Source organism: Podarcis erhardii, assembly GCF_964252035.2.
Source record: "Podarcis erhardii genome assembly, chromosome: 5".
NCBI classification, from domain to species: Eukaryota; Metazoa; Chordata; class Lepidosauria; order Squamata; family Lacertidae; genus Podarcis; species Podarcis erhardii.
The window spans coordinates 48,308,728-48,335,328 of NC_138509.1; the positions used below are offsets into that span (position 1 = coordinate 48,308,728).

Here is a 26,601-nt window from a genome sequence, read left to right on the forward strand (position 1 = left end):
TGAATTTGCATATATGTCTGCAGCATAAATAAATTTCCCTTTTGGGATCCTTTCTCTAAGGGAAAAAGAAAATGAAACAAACATTTTGTCAAAATATATACATAAACAGCTGCAGGGCTCAATCTTGGTTTCCATAGTGACTGCCTAGCCATCTTCAGGCAAGTGTAACAAAATCTGAGAGTTCCTCCAAACCATGGAACTGCAGGGGCAGAGATTATTCTTGTCCCCCTTTCCCAGCCCCAGAGATGAGCAGATTTGCTTTGGCTCCACCCTTGCTGGATGTGAGTGCAGGGCCAAAATAAGGCACAACCTCTTCCGTTCCTGCCCAACTGTAAATTGTGGAGGGGAAGATGAAGATAGGTTGTCTTTGTCTTTCTGCTTTTCAGGGGTAGGGGGTCCTTGGCAAGCTCCTCTCTGTCAGGAGCTCGTCCTACTCTCAAGTAGGACCCTGGTAGAGATACATGCCTGACTGGCATGTTTTCTCCCTCCTGGTCGATTGTTCAGGAGCTTCAAAAGCTTTCTTCTGCCCGAACATCACAGCGACCGATGCCAACAGACATAGGCACACTTAGGGATCCGCAGAGTGTTCGCGGTTTGCGTAACAGACCTCAGCAACTCAGCATTTTGGCTAATCTACTTTATTTACATATAAACACACACGGAGCACTGCAACATGGCTCCCTCTCTCTCTAGCATCAGGCAGCAAAGAGAAAGAGCAAAGGACAATAGTCCCACTTCACGGAACACAGTAACACAAACATCCTGTCTCCGTCACTTCCCACTCTATGGAATGAAAACATACACCATCATGTGCTAGATAACAATCCCATGACTGCAATCATGGAGCAGGAATTCTAGCACACTCTATCCCCACACCAGCTCTGCATGCAGTGGATTGGAAGGAAGAGGAGCACATACTTTTACTAGAGGTGTGCAGCACCTTTGCTAGGGCTGACTAGCAAGTGATTTGGGATGTCTTTACCCCTCACTATGGTGAAATGAAATGTCAGTCAAGTGCCCCAAGTTGGCCAAATGGTACTCTGTCTCTGTACTTTTGTGCACACTGTATCTCTGGTTTCTTAATGTTTCTTTAGGTTCGTGGACTTCGAAATGCTGCCTGTGGAACACTGGAAATCAACGGGTGGTTATTCTTATTGTTGTTAAAGCAGAACAGTGGATGGGTTGGAAGGGTGGGTTGGAAACTTCCTTTAACTTCTTCAAAAATTCTCTGCTGCTCTGCTTGAAAATAATTTGTCCAAAACTTCTCCAGCACTCTGCAGACAGCCTTGCACGCAGCCATCATCACCTCATAAGGCTTGTTGGAAGGCAGTCCCCTCCCTCTAAGCACAAGCAGGCACTCAAAAGTCCAGGCATTCATTATGAAGCTTCTAGCATGTTAAATAATGTACAAGCAAAAATACCCACCATCGCCACCTCTTATATTATTTTATGTTAAGAAGCAGCATAAGGCAAACCTTCATTCTCCCCTAAAAATATGAAAATAGAGTTGAAGGGACATCTAGTCCAACCGCCTGCAATGCAGGAATCTCAGCTAAACCATCCAGGACAGGTAGCCATCCAACCTCTGTATAAAAACCTCCAAGGAATGAGAGTCCATAAGCTCCTGAGGAAGCCTGCTCTTGTGCTTTTCAAACTCTTAATTTTACCTGCTGAATTGAACCTCGGTTAAGCAAAATCTTAAGCAAAAAAGTATATTGGAGCAAGGTGTTCTTAGCAGCAGTGTTAGTAGAGGTTTGCAGGTTTTTAGATACAGTCATACCTCAGGCTACGAACGCTGTGGGTTGCACGTTTTCAGGTTATGGACTGCACTGAACCCTGAAGTACTAGAACGGGTTACTTCCAGGTTTCGGTGCTCGCACGTGCGCAGACGCGGTGCTGCGGGTTGCGAACGTGCCTCCCACACAGATCACATTCGCAACCCGAGGTTCCACTGTATTTCTGTAGTCCTTCATATGTAAAAATTGTGCCTCCCGCGTCCTCAGTTTCCTTCTTTTCTGGGTGATACTAATCTTTTCTTTATATAAATGAAATGTTAGCTAATCATCACTTTTTCTGGATAACCTTATGTTGTGGCGTTTTTCTCCATTTCCAACTGTTCAAATGGTTGAATGCATTTCAGTATTTGATCTTGAGTTTAGCATTGAGCAATTTCATCCTGAAGGGGTAATTTTAACTTGTTAAGACTTGAAACTGAAAGATAGGACTTAGATTTGGCTTCCGGCATTACTGCAAAACCATCCCTTGTACCCTAATCATAGTGCTGGAAATAATCCTCCTGTATAGTAGCTTGTAGAAGTGAAGCATAACTTTTTAAAAAGAATAATGATAATTCATACAGAGAAATTTCAAGCAAACAGATTTGCAATACTTAAATACTGTTGCTGGAAAAGAAAAGGAACATAATGAAGAAAAAGGAACATGCTTCAATAAGAAAGTATCAGCTGAAAAAGTTTGTGCTTAAAATAAGTATAATGCTGGAAGAAGACCTGTTGCCCTTGCAAGTCTGTTTGAAAGTTGTTACAGTATGCACTTGATCTAATAATGAATTTAATTATGCATACAAGAACTCCCTAGGTATCTTTTGAACTTCTTAACAGTTTATATGAATTTTTAATTTAGCATTCTTGGAAAATCACTTTTCATTCTATACTAAGGAAAACTGACAGAAATACTGTGAGAATCACATTTTTTTTTAATACCAAAGATTGTCTCTATTATACATTAGGTTTTGGAAATCTTTTCTACAACATGGGATAAACATTTTTGCGGGCAGAGGGTATGTGTGAAGCAAAGGGTTCTGGTTTTTGCAGATGTGATACAAAATTAAACTAAATAAAAAAAAAATTAAACTGACTCTCAGTCGTATTTTCAGAGGGGTAACGTAGCTGTGTTAGCCTGTTGCAACATTTCCCACCAATTCATTGTGCAGCTTGTTTAAAAAACTTTAAGTGTCAGCAATTAACTGATTAGGGAGTTCTTCAGATAGTTGTATTGGTTTGTATCTAGCATAGCACTGCATCAGGGTTGTGTCTGCACAAAGATTTCTGCTTGCAAAGTGGGACTTCCCCCCTCTTCTTCCCCTATACACTCTCGTCATTATTTAGGGGTTCTCCCAACCCTCTGGAACAGATTTGAGGAGAGCGCACACAGGGGCAAGACTGGAGGGATGGCAGTCCTGTTGCGCAAGTGGAAATCATTTTGTTCTAGACAAGCTTCCCTCCATGAATTGCATATGCAACTTGGGATTTGTTGGGCCTGAGTTTTATGCTTTACCTTTTTAAGAGAATTACTGTTGAATTTTGATGTGTATTCAGCATATTCAGTTATATGTGGAAGAGCAAATGCTCCTCAGAATATAAATAATTACATTAAATTGATGCCAACTTCTTGGAATATTCTGAAGTGTCCCTTTCAAGAAGAGATCCTTCAACCCATAGCAACAAAGGAAGATTTTCTTTCTTTCTTTCTTTCTTTCTTTCTTTCTTTCTTTCTTTCTTTCTTTCCTGCCATCACTTGAATTCGTTCTTAAACCTTCCCACACTTGACGTCATCAAGACCCAATTATGATTGCTAAAAGCATTTCTTGGTCAGTAAGTGTTGCAGTAATTGTAATGTTAGTGCAGAATAGAGTACAGATATAATGATTCCTTGAACAATTCTTAGATGCTCTTTAGGAAAATTAGGATACAAACACGCATTCTTTTGCTTGAATATAAATAATAATTTAACCGGATTTCCCCTCCCTCCTGAAAAGTCTAATAGAATGTGTGTGTACTGATGTTCTTCATGCTTTATAAAACCTGGAGCAAGTAGAACCTGGACCACTATGGTGCAGTGCCTCAGTTCCAGATTCCAGCCAGCCATGCCCTTTTCTGGGATATTCCGTACCATCCCCCGTCCCCTGCAACAGACATTTGACATTCTGTGGCTACTGAGCATGCTCAGTCCTCATTGGCTTGGTTTCAGGTCCTCTCCCTTCCTTAGTATTCCCTTCCCACCACATTTTTTACCTACAAACATTGGGGATTTGCCTAAGCCTGCTGATAACTTCCCATTTTGGTTACATAAGGTTCTGCACTCATGGAGTGATTTCACTGTTGGTATACAGCAGGTTTCTAAAAGTGGCACTCTACAGACCACTTGGAAAAGTGAGCGTAATCACCCACCTGCTAATCACCTCGCACCAGATAATTGAAACTTCAGCTCATAGAAGTAAAGGAAGATTTTTTTCTTTCTTTCCTGCCATGACTTGAATTCTTTCTTGAACTTTCCCACACTTGACATCATAGGACATCAAGCATGGAAAAGTGTCCTTGGTTCACTCAAAACATCCTGGCTGGCCTAATGAAGCCTGTAAGCCGCAGGCTACCCATCACTGATTAATATGATATTATATCAGCAGATACAATGGTGCTCGTTTTGGCTCTCCCTGCACATTTTCTCTTTTTGAGCAAGCTCTTCTCCCCCACTTAAGGTCAAATTAGTAGTGCATTTAGCCAATATGACCCTAGATATTGTATTATTTCACCTTATTTAGTCTTGTTTTTTACCTGCAAGTCCAACCTGGTTACTTCATTCTAGTGAGGCAGCTATGTTTTCTTTCTTGCAGGCCAGCCCTCCAGACATCTACATCGAAAGGTTTAACATAGCACTTGGACAGTATATGGGAGCATTACAGAGCATTGTGCCTCTTTTCATATATATGGTAAGTTTTAGACTATTTTTTCAAATTGGGCATAGTCTGGAAGGAAGGAACTGATTAGGTGTGAGGTATAGCAGTGGTCAGCAATTAGATTCTCCTGAAGAATCTAACATTGGGAGTTAAGTGGGATGATCTCCTGCTAGAACCACAGATTTCCTCTCTCTGCTCATAGAATAGAATCATAGAATTGTAGAGTTGGAAGGGACCACGAGGACCATCTAGTTCAACCCTCTGCAGTGCAGGAATCTTTCACTCAAAGTGGGGCTCAAACCCACAAACCTGAGATTCAGAGTCTCATGCTCTACCAACTGAGCTTTCTCTCATGGGCTCACTTGGACTTATTCCACCAGTTTAATTAAAGCCCAGGCCATAACAGAACCTCGCCTAGTGTGCTGAGGTACTTCTGTGGTGCACTCTTTTATCCCCCAGCAGCACCTTCTGAAATTAACCACCCAGTTAGGAACAGAACCATCATAACACAGTGCATTCTGTTCTCAACCCAAACAGCCTGTCCAAAAGCATGCCATGGCTGATGGTATTGAAACCCAGCAGCGTTGGTCAATCTGCAATGCAACCATGAGGTTTGGCTCGTACAAGTTGTCTGTACCTGTTTTTTGCCCATTTTCCCCTTGGCTGCTTGGGAGGCTTTATAAGGGACTGCAGAAAGGTGCAGTAAAGAGGGCATGCTTGCATAACTCAGGTTACAGTTAACTTAATCTCATCTAAGAGTGCCTGGAGTTGCATGGCAACCACTCAGGTTGAGTATGGTTGTACTGCATCAAGCATTGCTAATGAGTGTTCTAAAATTGGTGTAAGCACTCTTTTGGAAGAATCAGTTTTGCCATTAGCTTGGTGTGTTAAGCTTAAGAGTGCATGTACATTTATTTTATTGCAGATGGGTTACCAGGCTTTCATATTTATAGACATTTTGTATCTTGCATAATCTTTCCTGGATCAGTAAGGTTTGCTTCTTGTGGTTTTTTTTTTTACATATTCAGACTATTTAATTCAAAAAATGCACTTACATTGCATATGTTAATATGATTTACATGAGGAAGGGGTATTAGATGGGTTCTGCTCTAAAATGTCTTGCAGCTAAAACATTGCAAACCGATTTGAGAAATTTGATAACTATTCATATCAAGAGAATTCTGATCTACTTTGCTGTTCCCATGCCAAGAAGCAGAAGTTGTAATGCTTATTATTGCAAGAGAATTCATTCATTTATTGAATTTTGGCTCTAGCTGTGTTTTTAACGTACCAAAATAAGCTTGTAATTAAAAACAACCCTCTGTCAACACACCATCTCAAAAATAGGATTTGTGTATGCACAGTTATGATTTAGGTTTTGTCAAAACTCTCCTACCCACATAGAGCCAACTGTTACTAGATCTCAGATTTTAAAAAGAAGTGTATTGGCAGGTCACAGATAAGATTTACAAATATGTGCCATAATTTTATTGCTTAGTATTTGTTTGATTTAAATGACTGTACCACAGAGAATGTTTATAACCCTTTGACTTCAGATCATGTTATCTGTAGTCCTAAAAGAACACTGGACCAATGCAAACTTGTGTTTCATTAAGAGCCTTTAAAGATATGTAACTTAAAATCTTTTCAGGTGCTTTTTATGTTTCTCTCCAGAAATCTCAGCTGACAAACCAAGCTAAGCTGTTAGAAAACTCCTGGTCCATAGAGGCCATTTGTAACTCCCATGACTGGATCTAGGCGCATCTCCAAGCTGTCACCAGAAAACTGATTAGCTGGTATCCTTGGTACCATTGCTTTTAGAGAGCATCCCATTAGCTAGCCTTCATAGTATTGAATAATGATACACACATTAGGAGGGTTATATTATTTGCCATGGCAACAACTAAAATGTATGTTGTAAAGATTATTGTGTTGTCCTTTAAAACTACCTGAGCCTGGTCATTATGTAGCCTTTCTTTTGTGTTGTAATATTTCTTGATTTGATTTTTTTTAATGACTTTTGACTAAATGATAAACATTCTGAACGGTAGTGAAGGATTTTAGCGTTATCAGAATATGTGCTAGTAGTTCACAATTGACCTTTTGTGAGGAACATTTTGAAGTTGTTTTGAAGCATGTGTCTTTCTCAAGATAAAATGAAGTGCTTTGAGGTGTCCTGTATTTGGCTGAAATCTCTGGGTGGTATGTTCAGGTCTGTAGTGATTCTAAATGGAGTATGAAGTGGGCAGTGTGTTAACTGTTGCTTTGGTCAGATATAATGTCTTGCTTCTCGTTTTGCTCTGTCTCTGAATCAACCGTGTGTTTCTGCTGAATCCAATAGACTTCATAGAAATTATATAATAATTTCTGTATTCTCATCTCCCAATGGCACTCAAGCCTGAGGATCATTGGATCTGGACTGTTTTCACACCCTAATACCACATCCTGTAGAATTCTATCAAATATATTTCATCTGTACACTTGGAATGAATTTCAGGAACCGAAATGCTTTTTCTGTGCAGCCTGAGCAGGAGCAGTCACCATTAAGAAAAAGAGGACGGAATAGGCCAGTATATATGTGGACTGTCCCTGGATCAAGTGATGTTTCTTCTTTAAGTCCTCAGAGTTTTTTAACCCAGCTCAAGGTTGTCATCTAAACTAGCCAGATGTTTAACAGATAATCAATCACAAGCAGTCCATCATTTGAAAAATAAGACTTTTGAGCTGATTTGCCCCAAAATGACAAGTAGACATTCTATTTTGGTAAATGTAACCTTGGTTTAAGGAGCCATTTGGATGGAGGATTCAAAACATGATGTGTTTATCTCTTTGCTCTATGTTAAAAAATCATCATCACCTTAGAAGTACCAGCACATTTTGTCTCCTGACATCTGCTAGGTTGCATATATAGTGGTAGAATATAGTATGGCATAATGGTTATTGTTGGGCTATGACCTGGGAGACCAGGATTTGAATTCCCACTCAACCATGAAGCACACTGGGTGACTGTAGACCAGTCACTGTCTCTCAGTCTTACCTACTTAACAGGGTTGTTGTGAGGATCAAATGAGGAGGAGAGCTATGTGCAGCACCTTGAGCTCATTGGGGGAGAAGGTGGTATATAAATGCAATTAAATAAATAAGTAATAGTGGGGACAGCTGGGCAGATCTGGTGTTTGACAGGTATCATTAATATTCATTTTATATGCTTGCTATCTGGAGGACCATAATGGCAACTGATGTGTGATGCTGAAGAACAGCAGTGATACAAGCAGGAAACGGCTCCTGTAGAAATATGTGATACCTGCAGTATTGATAAGCAAGATAGCTCTACTGTGGTTTTACATTGAACTGTTTTATTACTCTGTGAACACTTTCTATGTACCGTAATGGGGTAGCAAAAGTTGTTAGAATCACTTTCAAAGAAAGCTATGTTTACTTTATATCAGGTATGAGCAACATGCAGCCCTCATTTTCATTTCAAGCACCCCTTGGCCTAATTTCATGCATGTGGCAAACAAGGGAAAGGGGAGTGGCAGAGAGAGAAAGAGAAAAGAATTCCTAAATCTTGGGGTGATCTAGTGGTTTTTAACTTCTGTATTGTTGATTTCCTCTCTTCTCTTGAAATGGGTATCATGCAGGAAAGCTGCCTATAAATACCTTGTAATAACAACAATGGATAATAATAGAAGTTGGGCCACTTGTGTCTCTAGTACAGCCCATGTCTACCACCACCATGTGGTCCCCAACAGTTCATCCCTGAAGAAATGCAGTGCTCAAAAGCAACAACAACAAAAGTTCTAAGGATGATGATGAATGATGCTTTTCTGAAGATTTTCACAGGCCTTTTTTTGTGTTGCTGTAAATCCAAAACAGTTAACATGGTTTCTTCTGTTTTGTTTTTCAGAATAAGTTTTACATAGAAACCAAGCTCAATCGAGACTTAAAAAATGACCTTATAAAACTGTTTACGGAACATGTTGCAGAAAAGCACATTTACAGCCTAATGCGTAAGTAAAGTTCTTGGGCTTACGTTTTCTAAAATATTAAGTTAATTGGCTTCTTTCGTATTGTGGAGTTACAAAATGCTGAAGTTTCAGTATTAATGGTGAAATTAAACAGGAAAAAAGTCTAAGACCAAATATTATATCAAGGAACCTTTAATAGCTTATTTCAAAATAGGCTTTGAAGACCAGATGATGGATGTCATTTATTCCTGGCCTATATTAGAAAATGCAATATGATTGATTATTTCAATAAATACAGCTATCTGCTTAAGAGGTTTGAAGCAGATGTCTTTGACAGTATTAAGTTGTATGAAAATACAGTCATAATGCATCACTGGGAAAAACTGACTCCATGCATAGATTTTCTGGCTTTTTGTGGTTTTATTGTGAGCAAGCAGCATGCCAAGTCACTTCCACTGCACTGCACTCCATCCCTGATATGAGCAGGATATACTAACCAGAAAGCCTAGATTTCCTGTTCCATCTGAACAGGGGGTTGTGATTTGTTTCTCCCTAGCAAGCTAATCTCTAGCTAACCTTAAACCATGGGAGGTAAAGGTTATTCATCGAGGTAGTTAAGGACAAACAAGCCATGATCCACAGTTTAGATCTGGTCTTCCGAGTTTGTTTGTCCTGCTCATGCCTGGAAAGGAGTTCAGTGGGAACATTGGGAAGCATACAGTAGCATGGTGGTCATTCACAAAAGACCATTGTAAGCCAGGAAGTCTGCAGCCACAGAGTTCACTGTTGATTTGTTCTTACTACAACATCCAGCTTTTTGTTACTTTTTTACAAATCTTTTGCTATAAATGGAAACAGTCCTCTTCAGATGTCAATGTTGACATTGGCAAAACAGCAATTATCTCTGGATTCGAACCAACCCAGTAAGAAAATAAGAACACTTCAGTGATTACTTTGGCCTCCATTGAAATCGTTCATGGAAATTCTGTTCTTCAGACATTTTCATAAACTGTCACCAGGTTTCTGCATATAATGAGCTACATATTTCATTTTTTTGTATGTGTGGAAGCATGAAACATGCAATTTTCCATGCCTGTCTTTAGGAGAGCTGCACCACCTGCTTTTTGTGAACCTATACAGTCAAACCGCGGTTCCCAAGCGGCTCTGTTTTGGAATATTTCGGCTCCCGAATGCCAAAATCCCAGAAGTAAATGCTCCATTTTTCGAACCTTTTTTGGAAGCCGAATGTCTGACCCGGCTTCCGCTTAAGTGCAGGAAGCTCTTGCAACCAGTTGGAAGCTGTGCCTTGGTTGCTGAATGTTTTGGAAGCAGAACGGGCTTCCTTAACAGATTACATTCAACAACCGAGGTTTGACTGTATCGGCTTTGATTAAGGTAAACTTGTTACTCTCAATGTATCAGCCCAACCGAGATGTAGGTAAGAATTATTAGATACACTCTAAAGTCCCATAAGTATTGCATCTAAATGCTTTATGCTAGTAGTTTAATAGCACTTATTTAAAATTCCCTTATATCAAATCAAGGTAAACAACTGATCATAGTCAATAAAAGGAAATGTCTGTTCTTCACTTCTTACATTCCAGTCCACAGCTAATGAACTCCCAGCAATGCCATTTTGTAGTATTCTACATTTTTGCTGTCTAGTGCTTCAGCGTCAGTTCCATTTACAGTAGTACCTCGGGTTAAGAACTTAATTCGTTCTGGAGGTCTGTTCTTATCCTGAAACTGTTCTCAACCTGAGGCACCACTTTAGCTAATGGGGCCTCCTGCTGCTGCTGCGCTGCCACCGCACAATTTCTGTTCTCATCCTGAAGCAAAGTTCTTAACCCAAGGTACTATTTCTGGGTTAGCGGAGTCTGTAACCTGAAGCGTCTATAACCCGAGGTACCACTGTACTTGCAACTGATACTTTTTCTAAATCATTAACGTTATAATTTTAGTGAGACTGACTCATGCGTCTGACATATGGCAGCAGTTTTTTATTTAGGTGTAAAGGTCAAGGCATTTAGATGTAAAGGCATTGTTAAAAGTCAAGAAGTAATTTCCTGTGCTGCTATTGGGTGTAATCAATAGACATTAAAAGGCTGAGTCACCTCAGTAAATATAAGGGATTTTTTGGAACAATCAAAAGGTTGACGTGCTAGGTTTTCTAGTATGGAGAAAAGACAACCGAAACACGATAGCGGTCTATAAATGTATGTCTGGTGTGGAGAAAGTACATGGGCCTGAAGGAGCGTCTCCACCCCCATTGTTCTGCCCGGACATTGAGGTCCAGCTCCGAGGGCCTTCTGGCGGTTCCCTCGCTGTGAGAAGCCAAGTTACAGGGAACCAGGCAGGGGGCCTTCTCGGTAGTGGCACCCGCCCTGTGGAACGCCCTCCCACCAGTTGTCAAAGAGAAAAACAACTACCAGACTTTTAGAAGACATCTGAAGGCAGCCCTGTTTAGGGAAGCTTTTAATATTTAACAGACTATTGTATTTTAATATTTTGTTGGAAGCCACCCAGAGTGGCTGGGGAAACCCAGCCAGATGGCGGGGTATAAATAATAAATTATTATTACTATTACTATTATTATTATTATTCGCCAACTCCTCACCCATTTTCTCATAATAAAAGAACTCTTTGCCACCCAGTTATATTGATGGGTGAGTACATTTTCCATGCAGTTCATCATTAAGTTACAGCAGTGGTTCCAAGTTGGTGGTCCATGGACACCAGGGGGTTCCCGTAACCCACCCAGGGTTACCTTCAAACTCTTCTGTTAACTTATCATTGCATGCAGAGATTTTCCTCTGTTTTTAATACAAACTGTTATCTTACTTGATTTTATTTTTAAGAGGCTTAAAATGTTTTCTTATCTTGGGAAGTTTTAACAGGCTTTAAAGTTCTTACTGTGTCATGTGGGGGTATCAATAGATATTGGAAGGATTCAGTATTTTCATACTGTTGGTAATAAAGATGGTAAAGGCAGTTGTCTCTATATTCGGAACAGGTTGTTGGAAAATAGAATATTCTTCAGTACTGAACTAGTAACAATTGGTAATATGGTTCATTCAGTTTTGTCTTCTGAAAAGGATATTTGGATGCCACCATTACCTGCTTAATCGGCATACAATTAATGTTTAAGTGAGTTTCTTTTATCATTTCAGCTTTACTCCTAGAAGCTCAGACCACGCCTTTTTGGATAGACCCTTCCACTATGGCAAACATTGTCAAAGGATTGTATATGCTTAGGCCAGGTAAATTATTATTGTTATTTTTATTATTATTTTAAATACTCTTTATTAATTTTGCACATCGTTTAGAAAACAATAACACAATGGGGGAGAAATGGTGATCACATTTTGATGGATAGTAGATATAAAGAATATTGATACGTAGTGTATCTTACGCTTCACAGAAGGAATGCAAACATAGGAAATGAGCTAAATCATTTTTCTTTTGAATAGATTATAATTTACAGGACTGATGTCCCTGGAAAATCAAGCAGCAAGTTCTTTTGTCTCCATGGTGCTGATAATGCCATGGTTGAAGGTTTGGTCCCTGGATGGGACAGCTGCATTTTTCTGCATACCAAGGGGTTGGACTAGATGATCCTCAGGGTCCCTTCCAACAATTCCATGATTCTGTGACTTCTGCCCTGTTGACATCATGGCCTGGCTTATGTACGCATGGCAAAAAAATGAAAGGGCTTGGCTTTGAAGCCTTCAAGAGCGGTATATTTTAGGCAAGTCTCAATAACCAGATCATCAAGAAGGTGTATCTCTCTCTCTCTCTCTCTCTCTCTCTCTCTCTCTCTCTCTCTCTGTGTGTGTGTGTGTGTGTATGTGTTACAGTCCTTTCTATTTTGACCAGATTGTGGACTTGCAGGTGAAGTCCTAGATCAGAGCCATTAATGTCAAGGTGTGTAGTTAAACTGTGTGGCACATGGGATATTGGATGCATTTGTGGTACGTTTGTGGTTATGATTGCTGTCAAAACACTAGGAGCACCTACTCCACCAGGCTGCTCCCTGACAGACATCTTTCTCTTCTATAGGTAAGCAATCTGGTGCCTTGTACATGCATTTAGCATGCAGCAAGATAATATTTAATCCTTTCATAGAATCATAGAGTTGTAGACTTGGAAGGGGCCCTGAGGATCATCTTGTCCAGCCCACTGCAATGCAAGAAAATGCAGCTGTCTCATACGGGGATTGAACCTGCAATCTTGCCATTATCAGCACCACGCTCTAACCAACTGAGCTATCCTTTCTATGTCGTGTAAAATCTTAGTGCTAGGATGTTACAGGCCTGCCATATGAATTAATGTGTGTGCGTGCGAGTGTTTTTGTTTCATTCACTATTACTTTCCATTTCTACACAGAATGGGTTCAGATGGCACCAGCTTTATTTTCTAAATTTATTCCAAACATCCTCCCTCCTGCTGTAGAATCTGAGCTTGAGGAATATGCTGCTCAAGACCAGAAACTCCAACAAGAACTTATTCAGGAAGGATTTTCCAGGTAATAACCCTGGCATTTAAAAATTAGTACCCAGTTTTTTTCAGCAAGTGTCTCAAATTGTTGGGGTTTGGGTGTAGGCTCAGTCATGGCTATGACTATGAGCTGAAATAAAGTGCAGCCACAGTCAGAATAATTGCTGCCAGCAGTCCTTGTACTTGCCCAGAAAAGTCAGAACAGCTTCTGTGTAAAGCAAACATTTTATGAACTGCCCTGAAAGTAGAGTTTAAAGTGCAATAATAACAACTGATTCCCTACCCCTGTACTGTCTGTTTGCTGTAAATGTTTTGGGGAAGGAGCACGTGTTTCTTTGTTCTCTTCCTTGGTGTTTCCATTGACCGTGGAGAATGTGTTCACTGAGGAGCTATCAGGGATGGGGACAGTTTTCAAGGACTGCGAAGAGGACAAAACAAAGACATTGCCTTTTGAACAACTGCTACAAAAGCACCCAAAGCTGTCTGCTTAAAGCCATATGATAGCCTTGATAAACCAGCTACCAGAGTTTTGAATGTTGTGATGGCGGAGTGGATGGGAATTATTACTGTTGTCCTTTGTTTGTTGTTATATGTCCTTCTTATGTATGTGTGTACACACTTTCAGCTTTTGCCAGGAAAAGCAGGAGTTCTCTCAACACCCTCCTTAAGAGGTTGTACAGTGGTACCTCTGGTTACGTACTTAATTCGTTCTGGGGGTCCGTTCTTAACCTGAAACTGTTCTTAACCTGAAGCACCACTTTAGCTAATGGGGCCTCCTGCTTCTGCTGAGCCGCTGTCGAGCGATTTCTGTTCTCATCCTGAAGCAAAGTTCTTAACCCGAGGTATTATTTCTGGCTTAGCGGAGTCTGTAACCTGAAGCGTATGTAACCCGAGGTACCACTGTACTTGAACCCTTGCAGAATGGCTGTAGGTTTCTTTCACAGTTACACCTAATCATTTTAGCCTGGTAATCTGATCAAGTGCTTTGTTTCATTTTCGTTTTGAATTTTAAACTGCTGTTCCCCAGTGACTCTGGGTAAATTTAGCCTTGGGGCTGATATTTAGTACTAGCAATGTTCCAGGAGGATAAGTTAGCTGTACTGCTAGAGGTCACTTACAATACAAAATAGTTTAGCTATGAGTCATACATATGTTGGAGGAATGTTAACTTTTCTATTTTGTTCACTAAATGGAATAATGGTGGCTTGGTAGCATTTCTTTCAGTAGCTTATCAGTGTGGTTTCCAAGATGCTCAGTTCAAACCCCTTTGGAGAAATAGTAAATTTGAGAAATTTCATCAAGACACTAACTAGTCTGATGGCTGAGGCACAAATGCCAAATGAAACTCCCCATGTTAGTAATTGTTGCCCTTTCCCAGTTTCTAAATAAGCTGCTTAAATAAAGCTGCTTTCCTGTGACTAATGGCAGGGTTGCTCCTTGTGTCAAAGATCTTTTAGGCAAAATTAGATGGCTCATTAAATATATGTATGTTTGCTAACATGCTTGGTTAGTATAATTATTTTTTTTAAGATAGCCGATTCTGGGCTGTTAGCAGCATGGATGGGAAAAGGTTATGGCATCCTAATGAAAACAGCCCCTCAGTGAAGTTGCTGTTCACCTCCAAAAGAAAGTTTCCATAGGCGTCAATCTCATGTTATGATTTTGGGTAGGATAGCTACTTCTGCATGGTTGGATCCGTCCCTGTAACATTTAGAAAGGTGGCCATTGTGTTGGATAGGTAGATTATGTGTCTGCTTCACATGCCAGTGCTGCCAGCATGGGAAGTAAGCACATCATTTGCTTATCCTCTGCAGCTGCTCATTTCAAATAACTGCTGGTGTGGAGTAAGACCATACAGAAATAAAACCCTGACACACAGGTAATTCCAAACTTAGCCCTAAATATTAGAGATAATACTTGTCAGGCAGAATAAATTGATTCTGGTACATTCTGTTCCTTCTGTTATTGTTGCTCTTCTGGCATACATAAATATTATATTTTAATTGTATTGTTTTTGAACTCTATGTTGATGTCATGCTTCATGCTAACTTTCTATAATTCCTTCCATTGATACCTTTTTTTTTTATTTTAGAGGTGACCAGTCACGTAAAAGAGCTGGAGAAGAATTAACCTACAGTAAGTAATTTAGATTACCATTATAAATTATTTGATTAACAACAGGCGCTTCGTTTGAGACAGTGAAGCAAACAACTCCTTCTCACCAACAGTTTCAAAGTTAAGTTCCTGTGTATGGCAACTTGCAACACAGGTCAAAGAGAAGGTGCCAGGGTGCAGAAGGTTTGGAATGTAACATTGAGGAGTAAGAAAAACTGGCTCTCTGTAGTTCCACTTCCCTCTACATCAGGCATAGCCAAACTTGGCCCTCCAGATGTTTTGGGACTACAACTCCCATTATCCCTAGCTAACAGGACCAGTGGTCAGGGATGATGGGAATTGTAGTCTCAAAACATCTGGAGGGCCGAGTTTGCCTATGCCTGCTCTACATCTCTAAAATATTGGTAGCCTGAGCCCATAATAAAGTTTGTACAGATGAGCAAAAAAGATTCAAGAAGTTGTAAATTTAGTATTGGATCACTGAAGTGTGTGTGTGTGTGTGTAGGTTAACTTTACCTTCAGCATGATGTCATTGAATGGATGCTACTTGAATTGGCAGGATAAGAAATACCCAGGCCTTATCTTGCAGGTCAGTTCTGCAGAACAATGTCGTTCTGCAGTCCTTGGTGCGCCAAACTGATGAAACTACTGTAGCGTGTTGTATAATATGGTGGTGTTTAGGGCTTTATGGCTTAACAGCCATCTATGTACTTTTCCAGCATATGGAAAGATGTCCTTTAAGTTTCTTAGGGTATTTGTACGCATAGAAGAATGGGTGGGATGCTTGTCTTTTGCGATAATGTATCAGGTGGGAGGGCACCAGCAAAGATGCTACCTTGAATCATTTTTCTCTTTAAACTTTTTTTAAAAAACTGTTTTAGATGGTTCTGCTTCATGTGCAAGCTCAAGAGGATGCAGATAGTGACTGCAACAAGTATTTTATTCTCAATACGAGCGGACACTGGAGTGACATTGGAAGGGAGGGTATCCAGAAGCCCCGTTGGGCTCTACTGATACTCAGGTTCTTTGATGCAAGCTATACCTACAAGAGGAGTTTGGACATGTTTCTTGCCATGTAATAAAATATCTGTTTGCTGCTATTTGGGGGCTAACTTGGAACAATGTGACCAGTCTTGACAAGTTCTTCTTGGGCAATCCTGTGAGGAGCAGACCTTCCTGTTTCTGTTTTAAAAAGACCAGTGCATACTAAAACATGGTAGCCAAAAAAAAAAGCAGCTTCCTCTGAAAGAAACTTTGCACTTTCTAAATGTGTGGACATTGCTGAGCTTGTGCCCATTAGGTTTTGTCTGAAATGTTTTGCTTAGAAAGAATAAAAATCGATCACTTGGGAGTATTTCTTTTGTTCCACAAAAAGTTTGCATCCTAGAGTCAGTCTTATGTTATTGGCTCTTGACATTCCAGATCTATATAGTTCACCTATTCAGCCCCCTTCCCCCTATTCCCCCCCTTTATTCAGATATCCATTAATAGGTCCTTCTGTGCCCTCAGTCTCCTTGCTTTCAGCTTGTGTGCTTTGCAGCTTTGTCTCTCTTAAGCTGTGATTTGATTAAACATGCTGCAAATTTGCAAGATTTTCTTGCAACCTATCACTTAGGAAAACAAGAGTGAACGAAAATTGTAATTAAGTTCCCTGTTTCCTTCCACGTGAGAAGTATTAATGCAAGTCTCAGCATTTATTGTATTTTGTTGCTGGCTTCAGTAACGATTGCAAAAGCTTAAACCCCAGATAGAAAGCGGTTCCCACATGCGATTTCAATTCAGAGTTGAAACGCTGGTACATACAGATAGAAGGATTTGACAAGACATTGTGGGTCAGGTTATTGGCTCACATCTACCATGTTGGGCTGTGACAGTACAGATAGATTTTTCTTTATGGTTTTAAGTAATCTGTTTGTTTGATTACCTTGTTATTGGACTGCTATAATAGATTTAAAGAACGTACCTGAAACTTTGCTTGTAGCTTACCTCTGGGTAGCAAGGTACTCTAGGTCAATTTTACACACTCATGAAAAGCTTGTACCCTTTTCAGAAGGTAAGTGAATTGTGTACTTGATTTGCACGTAAAGGATTTTTTCCTCTTGTTAAAGCTTGAACGTCCTGCAATAGATTGCACTGCATTGTGGGTATGAATATATATGCAGCAATCTGTACCTCATATGGGATGAATTTGGATCCCTGTATTCTACTTCTGGTCCCAGATCAGAGGCAAGTCACAAGGTGCTGTCCTGCCCACCCCGTGTTCTCTATGAAGAAGCGCCATGCATGCATAGAGAACTAAGGGATCCCCTGTGTCTTATGTGTGGTAACCAGCTAGGTCATACTCATCGAGTAGATCCATAGAGCAGACTTGTTAGTCATGACTAAAGTCCATTGATTTCATCAGGTCCCTTCTGGGTAGGATTTAGTTGGATATCACACAATGAGGAGGTTTTTTAAATAGAAAGAGTAGGTTGTTCTCTGCAATAAAAGGTAAGTGCAGATATCGATTGCCACTGAGACAGCAAAGCCAAACTGGATGCAGTTGTTCTGAGAAGTTAGTGCTCAGGGGAAGTTCATTATGAATGAACCTTTAATATAAGTGTTGTGCCCGTGGAAGGCCATGGAGAGGAAGCATTTTGCATTTCCGGAAATAATAAATGGCAGCTCTCTTTATTAGTAAAAAAAAAAATCTTATTACATGCCTTCCCCACTTTTGTGCACTGGTCACACTGGGCTTATCTAGTGCACAGAGTGCCCTGCACAGTTTTGAAATTTCATTGGGTAGAACTCTTGAGAGATATGTTTGTCCATAATGGTGTGAGAGCATTATCTTAAATAGCAAAATGGTACTTGGAAAAAGTGTTGGTTTGTTTTAAAAAGAACAACGAAACCCTTGCAATATCAAAAAATCTTTTAGACCTGATGAGAAAACTGGGCTCTTAGTTAATGGTCAAAAATTATGCATCACTTCAAAGAAACCATGACAGTAGGTATGGCAAGAAAATTCCTTTCTACTTTTACATAGGCTGTCCTCCTTTCTTTTGATGTTCAAATGAAAGACACTACGAAATTACAGATTGTTAATTTTTGAAATGTTTTAAAAATTAATCCCTTGCATGTTCTTGGTTTGTTCAGTATTTTTCTTCGAAACAATTAATTAGATGAAAATTACTAAGTGAAAGGCAGGTATAATTTTGTTAGAGCAGATTCTGCTGTGGAAGAAAGACTCTGTTTTCCATTAGAAATAATGGACTACCTAGGACCTTTACCAGTGTAACATTTTTTGTGGTTTCATCCCCAGCAAATTGATACCATGAGCAGTATATTGTGACATCCCACTCAGTGTCAATAAGTTTGCACGCTGAGCTCCCAGTCATTGAATGTGATGAGCAAGTACATAGTCATTCCACTAGAATTACATTAGCCCAGTTGGCATCTGCTCCAGGTTGGCACCCCACCACCAGACCTCAGTTGCCCTCAAGGACAGAGTTCACATAAGGCCTTCTGATGTTGGAAAGATCTGGGGGGTATCTTTTGTAGGGAGGTCATATATATCTAATACTGTATTTAATGCAGAATGTATATGTACAAATGCCACTCACACCAGTTGACTGAGGATACCTTTGGATATGGAAAATGGAGTGTGCAGAATGTATGCACAACTTAGTAGTTTTAGTAACCAAACAAAAACAGATTGAAGAAAATAAAACCAACATCCCTGATATAAAAGCTACTTGCTTCTGCAGTTATGAAAATAATTTTTATGATTTATTTATTTTTAAGGATGGGTACTTCGCTACATCCAGGTGATTCCTATTGTTGTCACATTCTCCCCAGAATCCTCCCATTCAGGCTTTAGTTGTGTGGCAGAAGATGGCAGAGCTACAACTGCTAGAGCAGGAGTGGGGAACATGTCGGGCTGTTTCTCATCACCTGTAGTCTGAACAGCATGTGGAGGGCTATAGGTTCCTCATCCCTGCTCTGGTTAGTGAATGAGGACTGGAGCTAAGCATATGGGACACCATGCCTACAGTCATTCCATGGTGTTGGGTCTTCCCTAAAAGATGGAAACCTAAGAGTTGTATCCATTGAAGTCATCTCATTAATGCAAGGTTTTCCACAGTGGGACTTACTTCCTTTTCCTTCTCCCCTCCAAATCTGTTCTGGCTTTCCCCTCCAGCCCTCCAGAAGAGATTTGAGGGGCACTGAGGAGAGAGACGGGAAGTTCCATTGCACAGGTGGAAGTCCTTGTGCTCATGCGGCAACTTAGTTGGGGGCAACCCATATTGTTCTGACCTCCTGAGTTAATGTCGCCACTGCACTGCAGATCACCCTGGTAAAGCACTACATTGCTTAGTATAACCCATCATAGACTTCCTACCAATGGTCCTCTGCCGTTTGGTCCACTTTATCTTCGTTTAGAGTGGTCAGAGGTAAAGTAATCTGAGGGATAGCCATCTGAAGCACAAGTGAAATATTTGGTACCACTGAAAGGGTGGGAGGTTGACAATCATGCCTGGGATTTGTGGTTCTTGTTTAACCAGAAAGGCCATGTAGTTAATCTTCTACCTTTCTGCCATTTTGCTTTGACCAGTGAGATATACCCCTACAATAAGGAAACATAAGCAGAAAGTATTCATGGTGATTTATACCATTGCCATGGATTTCCCTTCATTTGGAGTATTGGTACCATTTGAGACTGAATATATTCCACATAGTCTATGTTACTACGGATTAGAATGGGATTCTCATTTGATATTTTGTTGTTGGCAGAACTACAGCTATCAGAACCAAGCGGATGAGAATGTTAATATAAAACACCCTTTTGATTTCCAAGAGTGTGCAGGTTTATTATGTATGTTGGGCTGCTTTTTTTTTTTTTTAACTCGTATCTAATTTGTGATTTGTAAATAACCTGTAGAATGCAACTTTTGTTTCAGGTTATATAATTTTATTTGTGTCATTGAATGTTGAGTCTTAGGACCTTTTTGAAACCAGTCCTCCTCTAAAAGTTAGGACAAAGCCTTCCTCTAATGTCAATATTCTACACATTCTTTGGGGGGGGGAAATGTTTTAGCCCTATGTAGCATCTTGCCTGACTAGGATACTGAAAACTTTTTGTAAAAATAAAAAAAAATGTTGTGTTATGTTGTAAATTAGTATTAAGATTTCTGTATGTTTTGGCATCTAATGCTGAAATCATTTGTTTCCTTATGTTCAAAGGGTTTTATCTTTGTGAGCTGAGCATGAAAGAACACAACAAAACATGAAACAATGGTTACTCTGTAGACATTTTTCTTGGTCAGTGTGTCAGGTCTCTAAAGCCATGAAACCAAAGCAGCATGGTCTTAGCTATGGTGCTTCTGTGAATCAGACAACTTGCCACACTTGTGTATGTGTGTGTGTGTTTTGTTTCCCCCCTCAAATGAGACCTAAATAGCAAAATTTTATGCATCAGGTGTCATCTTATATATCAGATTTGTTTCTTGGGAAATTTGCTCTATTAAAATATTTTTAGACAAACATTTTGGTTTTGAAGTTTCCATTTGTAACTTGCATCCACTTATCTATACTGGTTTCCCCGGCTGAGAGAAACTTTGATGGCCAGTAACAGTGCTGGCATTACAGAGTGAGTGCAGAAGTGTCCCAAGGAAAACTGCCTGCCTTTTGAAGGATGCTTCTGCAGTAATCAGCCAGAGAAGTAATGACATTATTTTCTCTGAGAATTCCATCTCGGATCTATTGTGCAAAGGTTCCTAATATTATACTGTTGAATATATTACTGTGCAGAGTGCACATAGAGTTGCAGGCTGTTCGAACTCTTCACACGCCGTTCACTGGCATGAGCAAATTTTCAGCATCAGTCTCATACCTCGCTGCTTTTTTTTAGGTTGCAGGAGAGCTATGAAAAGTGCTTTGCATATATAGTGATCTTTTGATCTTCATTTCCCGAATCCCTATTTTGTCTGCCAGACATAATTATGCCAGTTTACATTTGCTGGTAATGGAACAGCAGTTCATATTTAAGACATCACAAAAAGTGTTGTGATTTAGCCACTTCACTGCTCAGTGGCTTGTTTGCTCGTGTATTTCCACCCTCTGGATGAACCTTTCTAATTTCTAAAGCTGTCAGCCAGTTTTTTGTTGCTAGGGTAGGGTGATTGTGTGGCTAGAAACCCCTTATTCTGAAACAATTTTTTAAATAAAAAAATGCATCTATCTAGGCCGATTAGGTTGGCTTCCCCCTCTATCCTCCATATAATGTTAGTGATTGCTCTTTCTGTTGCTGATGGATTGAGATAACCTTGGAACTGTATTCTCTAGATCAGTAGCCTCCTATTATTTCCGAATCTGAGATCCACATTTAACTCAAAGAGAGATTTTGGTGGCCCATTTCTTAATTGTTTATCATATATTTGTTTTGCGGTAGTGCTGCTGTTGCGAACCACCTTGGATCGTGCTGTGACCCAGAAGTGAGTCCTGACCCCTAAGAGCTGAAGGCCAATGCTCTTGAGGGATCTGTCATATAGTGGTGGGAGATTTCTTATCAGCAAGCAGCAAAAAATATGTGTCTCCTTGGGGTTAGTCCCATGTATGAGGTTCCCTAGCCTGGAGATACCACTGTGCAGTGATTGCTATAGTTGCTGTGGCATTTTACCAGGACTTATTAATGGTGAACGTGGTGGGTTGGCTTAGACAACCACTATTGTAAGAAGGGAACCTACTAATTTCCTCAAGTGATGTAAATTATGTGATTGCACCTCCTGCTTGCCCTTAAAACTTAAGAGAGCAGATGGAGTTTGCCTGGTACATACACAATGTTCGCATCTAACAACGACCCCAATTTCCCCCCTCATAAACAGGCATGCTTACATACAATTCTTTATATCTTGGGTTGGAGGGTGAGGATGACTATTCCTACCAAGTTTTCTTTATGCCTTTCTCCTTTCAACAGAATCAGTGGCTCCATTAGGCCCTATCCAAAAATGTGAGTGAGGTGGAGGGCAGTGGTCAGACATAGGATGTGAACAGGGGGGCCCTTTGGCAAAATGTGGCAGCGGGGTCTCATGCATATTGAGTTACCTTAGCTCTTGGATATTGGGTGGGAGCCACAAAGTTTATCCTCATTGCCAGGTTGACTGGCATTGGTGCTGCTGAAGAGAAAGCAGTGGTGGGGGATGATGGACGGGTGTCAGCGTAGGTAAAATTTGTAGTACAAATCATTATAATGTGCCCTGTTCATGAGTAGGTGGGGCCTGTTTCCTAGTAGATAGGCCACAGGATCAGGTTGTTAGTAAATGTTTTCAGACTCCGAACCCAACTTTAGAGCTTTAGCATATATACCAGACTTCCCTTGTAGGCACGAGGGACACATAGGTCAGAAACAATTGCCGGATACTGTCAATCACTGTTGCTTCCAACCCAGCAAATGATAAACTGAAAATCCTCAGTTGGCAAGGAGAGAAATGAATCTGCTCGAGGGCTACTTCTCTACCTTAATAGTAGACTTATAAAAGCCACAGCCAACACCTTCAGATACGCTTGTTCACTGCTCTTCTGCAGGAAGCTCTCCAAACTACATCCCTGCTCTTTGTGTGTACACAGACATAGCCTTAGGACTTTCCCTCTTCCATTTCTTTCTGCCCACCAACTCAGACTGCCCCCCCATCCCCACTCTCTGTGTCCATTGGGATGTCTTGCAACCGCTCACCACCTCCCATCCTTCCCTCCCTCCTTCGGCTGTCAAACATTAAGTTATCCCACAAGGACCACCTTGCAAGCTCTAGGTACTGCTTTCATGCATTTCACCAGACACAGGGTTGTTATCAATCCATGCTCCTACTCTGTCTTCCAAAAAAGCAGCATCTTCTGTTCCTTTCAGAGCAGCCAGTATTATCCCCTGCACCAGGACCTGGGCTACCACCACCACTGAGTTGCTGCACCTGCCTAAGTGAGCTATCTGCCCAGCCACTATGCACATAGTCCTAACGGAGTAGGTTTCTTTTAGAAGCCATATACATCTGTGTGGCTCAGGGTCCCCCAGATATGCAGAAACCTGTATTCTTACGGGTAGCCCCATTTTGTTTCCAACCCATTTTAGCCAGCCAGTGAGCCATAATGCTATTGGAAGGGGAAAGTGGTGCCTGCAGCTTCAGTTCAGAATGCTAGTTACCTCGTTCTGTTACCCTTCCTTTGTTCTCAGTTTCTCCCTGTCATCTCCTCCAGTGTGGTGTAGTGGTTAAGAGCGGTGGACTTGTAATCTGGGGAACCGGGTTCGCGTCTCCGCTCCTCCACATGCAGCTGCTGGGTGACCTTGGGCTAGTCACACTTCTCTGAAGTCTCTCAGCCCCACTCACCTCACCGAGTGTTTGTTGTGGGAGAGGAAGGGAAAGGAGATTGTTAGCTGCTTTAAGACTCCTTTGGGTAGTGATAAAGCGGGATATCAAATCCAAAACTCTTCTCTCTCCAACCCTCAGTATTTCTTGCTCACTGAGCATATTTGGGTGCTGGTGAGGTTTCCCTCCCCCTCCATTTTCAGTGTGAGAATGGGCAATGGCAGCTAAATAAAAATCCTGAATTTCTCCTCTCATTTTTCTAGGCATCTCAGGGAGCATCTAAAAATGGCCTTTTCTCTTGTGGACCAGGCAGCAGTGAGAAAGTTTTCATCTCTCTGTGCTTGCCTCACTTTCCCGATCATCCTTTCCCAGTTGCTCAATTTCATTTTCTCACCCACTTTTCTGCATCTCCCTCTCAACAGTCTTATCAGCATTCTGTGTCCAGTGAGCATGCTCTATTCCCATAGGGCTTGACTTGTCCATTTGGTGTGTGTGTGTGTGTATTGGAAGGGGGGTCCCTGTCCATTCTTAGCAAACATCAGGTTTGCTGTGTGTGACTTAGAATCATAGAACTGTAGGAAGGGGTCCTGAGGGTCATCTAATTCAACCCCCTGCAATGCAGGCATCTCAACTAGGTCATACGTGACAGATGGCCATTCAACCTCTCACAAGAATCGGTTCCACTGTTGAAAAAGCTCCTACTGTCAGAAAGTTCTTCCTGATGTTTAGTCTGAATCTCTGAAGAAGGCGAATTCCAGGTAAGTGCTGTGGCCTGGACCTTCTCATATCTTGGATAAGTGGGGCAAGGGTAACTGACAGAAGCCAGAGCCGCATTTCTCTAAGATTAATCTATGATGGCATTAAGAAACACATGGGGTCTCTTCTAATGTAATATATAAATGGCGCCTCTCCCAGTACCATCCAGTCCAAGTATTGAGATTAGTTGGAAAGGCCCAGTTAGTAGTCCAATCATTAACAGATGTCTGTTTGACTGGTACATGCACTTAAAAATGCACATACAGTGGTACCTTGGTTCTCAAATGCCTTGGTACTCAAACAACTTGGAACCCACACCCAGAAGTGTTCCGGTTTGCGAACTTTTTTCAGAAGCTGAACGTACTCCATTTTGAGTGTTACACTTCTGATTTGAGTGCTACACTTTGGTTTTGAGTGTTACGCTGAGATCTGTCTGTTTTTGCTATTTATTTTGCGTTTTTGTTTTTGCTGCTTTTTTGTTTTGTTTTTGTGACTGTGGAACCCAGTTCAGCTACTGATTGATTTGATTGTGTGACTGCAGTACATTGTTTATTGCTTTCATTTTATGGATGAATGGTCTCGTTAGATAGTAAAATTCATGTTAATATAATTCATGTTAAATTGGTGTTTTAGGGGTTGTTTTTAAAAGTCTGGAATGAATCCATTTTGCATTACTTTTTATGGGAAAGCACGCCTTGGTTTTGGAACGGACTTCCAGAAAAGATTAAGTTTGAGAACCAAGGTACTACTGTAGTAGTTTAAAACACCCATACACACATAAATGCATTATTTTAGGGGAAATGGCTTTGCAAATTTGTTTATATTAGCTGAGTTCAACACCTTATGAGAGAGTTGGCCCCACTTTTGAACAACTCTTACTGGTGTTTAGTCAGAATCTCCTTTTATCTTGAATCCATTGGTTTGGGTCCCAGCCTCCAGAGCAGGAGAAAACAAGCTTGCTCTATCCTCCATGTGACAGCCCTTTAGACCAGGCATAGGCAAACTCCAGCCCTCCAGATGTTTGGGACAACTATTCCCATCATCCCTAGCTAACAGGACCAGTGGTCAGGGATGATGGGAATTGTAGTACCAAACATCTGGAGGGCCGGAGTTTGTCTGTGTAGAAGATGGCTATATCTCCTCTCCTCTTTACAGGCTACATAAGCAGTGGCATTTTAAAAAGTGGAATTAGAATGGCATTGGATTGAAGATGTTAGTGTAGCTTCTCTTGAACCACAGATTCATTTTTGAAAAGAAAGCCAATCTGTGATGCATCACCCAAGTTACTAAGCTTCAGAACAATGACTCTTGAGCTTTTCCTTCACCTGATAAATGGCATTGTCTGTCAACAAATTTCAGGTAAAATGCATGGGTTTGGTTATATAAGCAGGCACATTGCTGTATCAAGTGTGATTGACTCCTCTGGTTCCTTGTTCCCTCTAGAAGGTTTGTTGCCTTTGACAAGGGTTGATTGGAAAATAACAAAACGTACAGTTTGCTAGGCATTGCAAACCCACTGCATTGACTTCTTTACCTGACACACATCAATTCTCAAGGGATGTAAGTAACATGTTGTTTTGATTGCTGTCAATGTGATAAACCTAAATGGCTTCAACTGCTGAAGTCAGGATCACATGTATAGTTTTGAAGGTATATGGAGAGAAGATTTGGTAAACCAATTATTGCAGAAGAATGGGTGTGGTTGTATAAATCTGATTCCAGTGGCATTAAAATAGAATTTATATAACTTGCAACTTAGTATCTGATGTTCGTTCATTTGCAGAAAACACAATCTTCAGGATTTTAATTACTGGAGATGTCAATTGAGCCCGGCTTCGGCTGGGGAGGGCGGGATATAAATAAAATTTATTATTATTATTATTATTAATTGCAAGCCTGTTACATTTATTTTGAACTTGTCCTCAAGTAATTGGCGAGAGATATTGAATACAATGAAAGCTATTACTGGTTATGATATCCCAAGGACAGCAAAACCACTCCCTTTGGCAATTTAAAAGAAATGGTTGAAGAATCAGATCTCAAACATACAGAATATTAGATAAGAGCAGCTAGGCAAGTCACTGCTAGCAACTGGAAATCTTCAGAACTACTGATAGTGATATAAAAGAGTTTGGGAAATAGCATTTCTCACAAATTATAGAAGGAATAGGAAAGGAAGGGTACCAAATAGATTGACTGAACACTGGAGATTATTTATAAATCATAGGTTCCAAGG

The 26,601-nt window shown here is 40.6% G+C and overlaps 1 protein-coding gene across 2 annotated transcripts in view; it reads left to right on the forward strand.

Annotated features, from left to right (window-relative positions):
* CACUL1 (CDK2 associated cullin domain 1) overlaps window positions 1–20,798 on the forward strand; it is a 37,729-nt gene extending 16,931 nt beyond the window's left edge. Inside the window, exons 4-9 of one of the 2 annotated variants that reach the window (XM_081863771.1) lie at window positions 4,631–4,726; window positions 8,601–8,703; window positions 11,832–11,921; window positions 13,114–13,186; window positions 15,251–15,294; window positions 16,155–20,798. In XM_081863771.1, the coding sequence (XP_081719897.1) occupies window positions 4,631–4,726; window positions 8,601–8,703; window positions 11,832–11,921; window positions 13,114–13,186; window positions 15,251–15,294; window positions 16,155–16,195 (447 nt within the window). In that variant the 3' untranslated portion in view covers window positions 16,196–20,798. Of the gene's footprint in view, window positions 1–4,630; window positions 4,727–8,600; window positions 8,704–11,831; window positions 11,922–13,047; window positions 13,187–15,250; window positions 15,295–16,154 lie in introns of both variants that reach the window. The other variant, XM_081863770.1, reaches the window with a different exon arrangement.
* The last annotated feature ends 5,803 nt before the right edge of the window (window positions 20,799–26,601 follow it).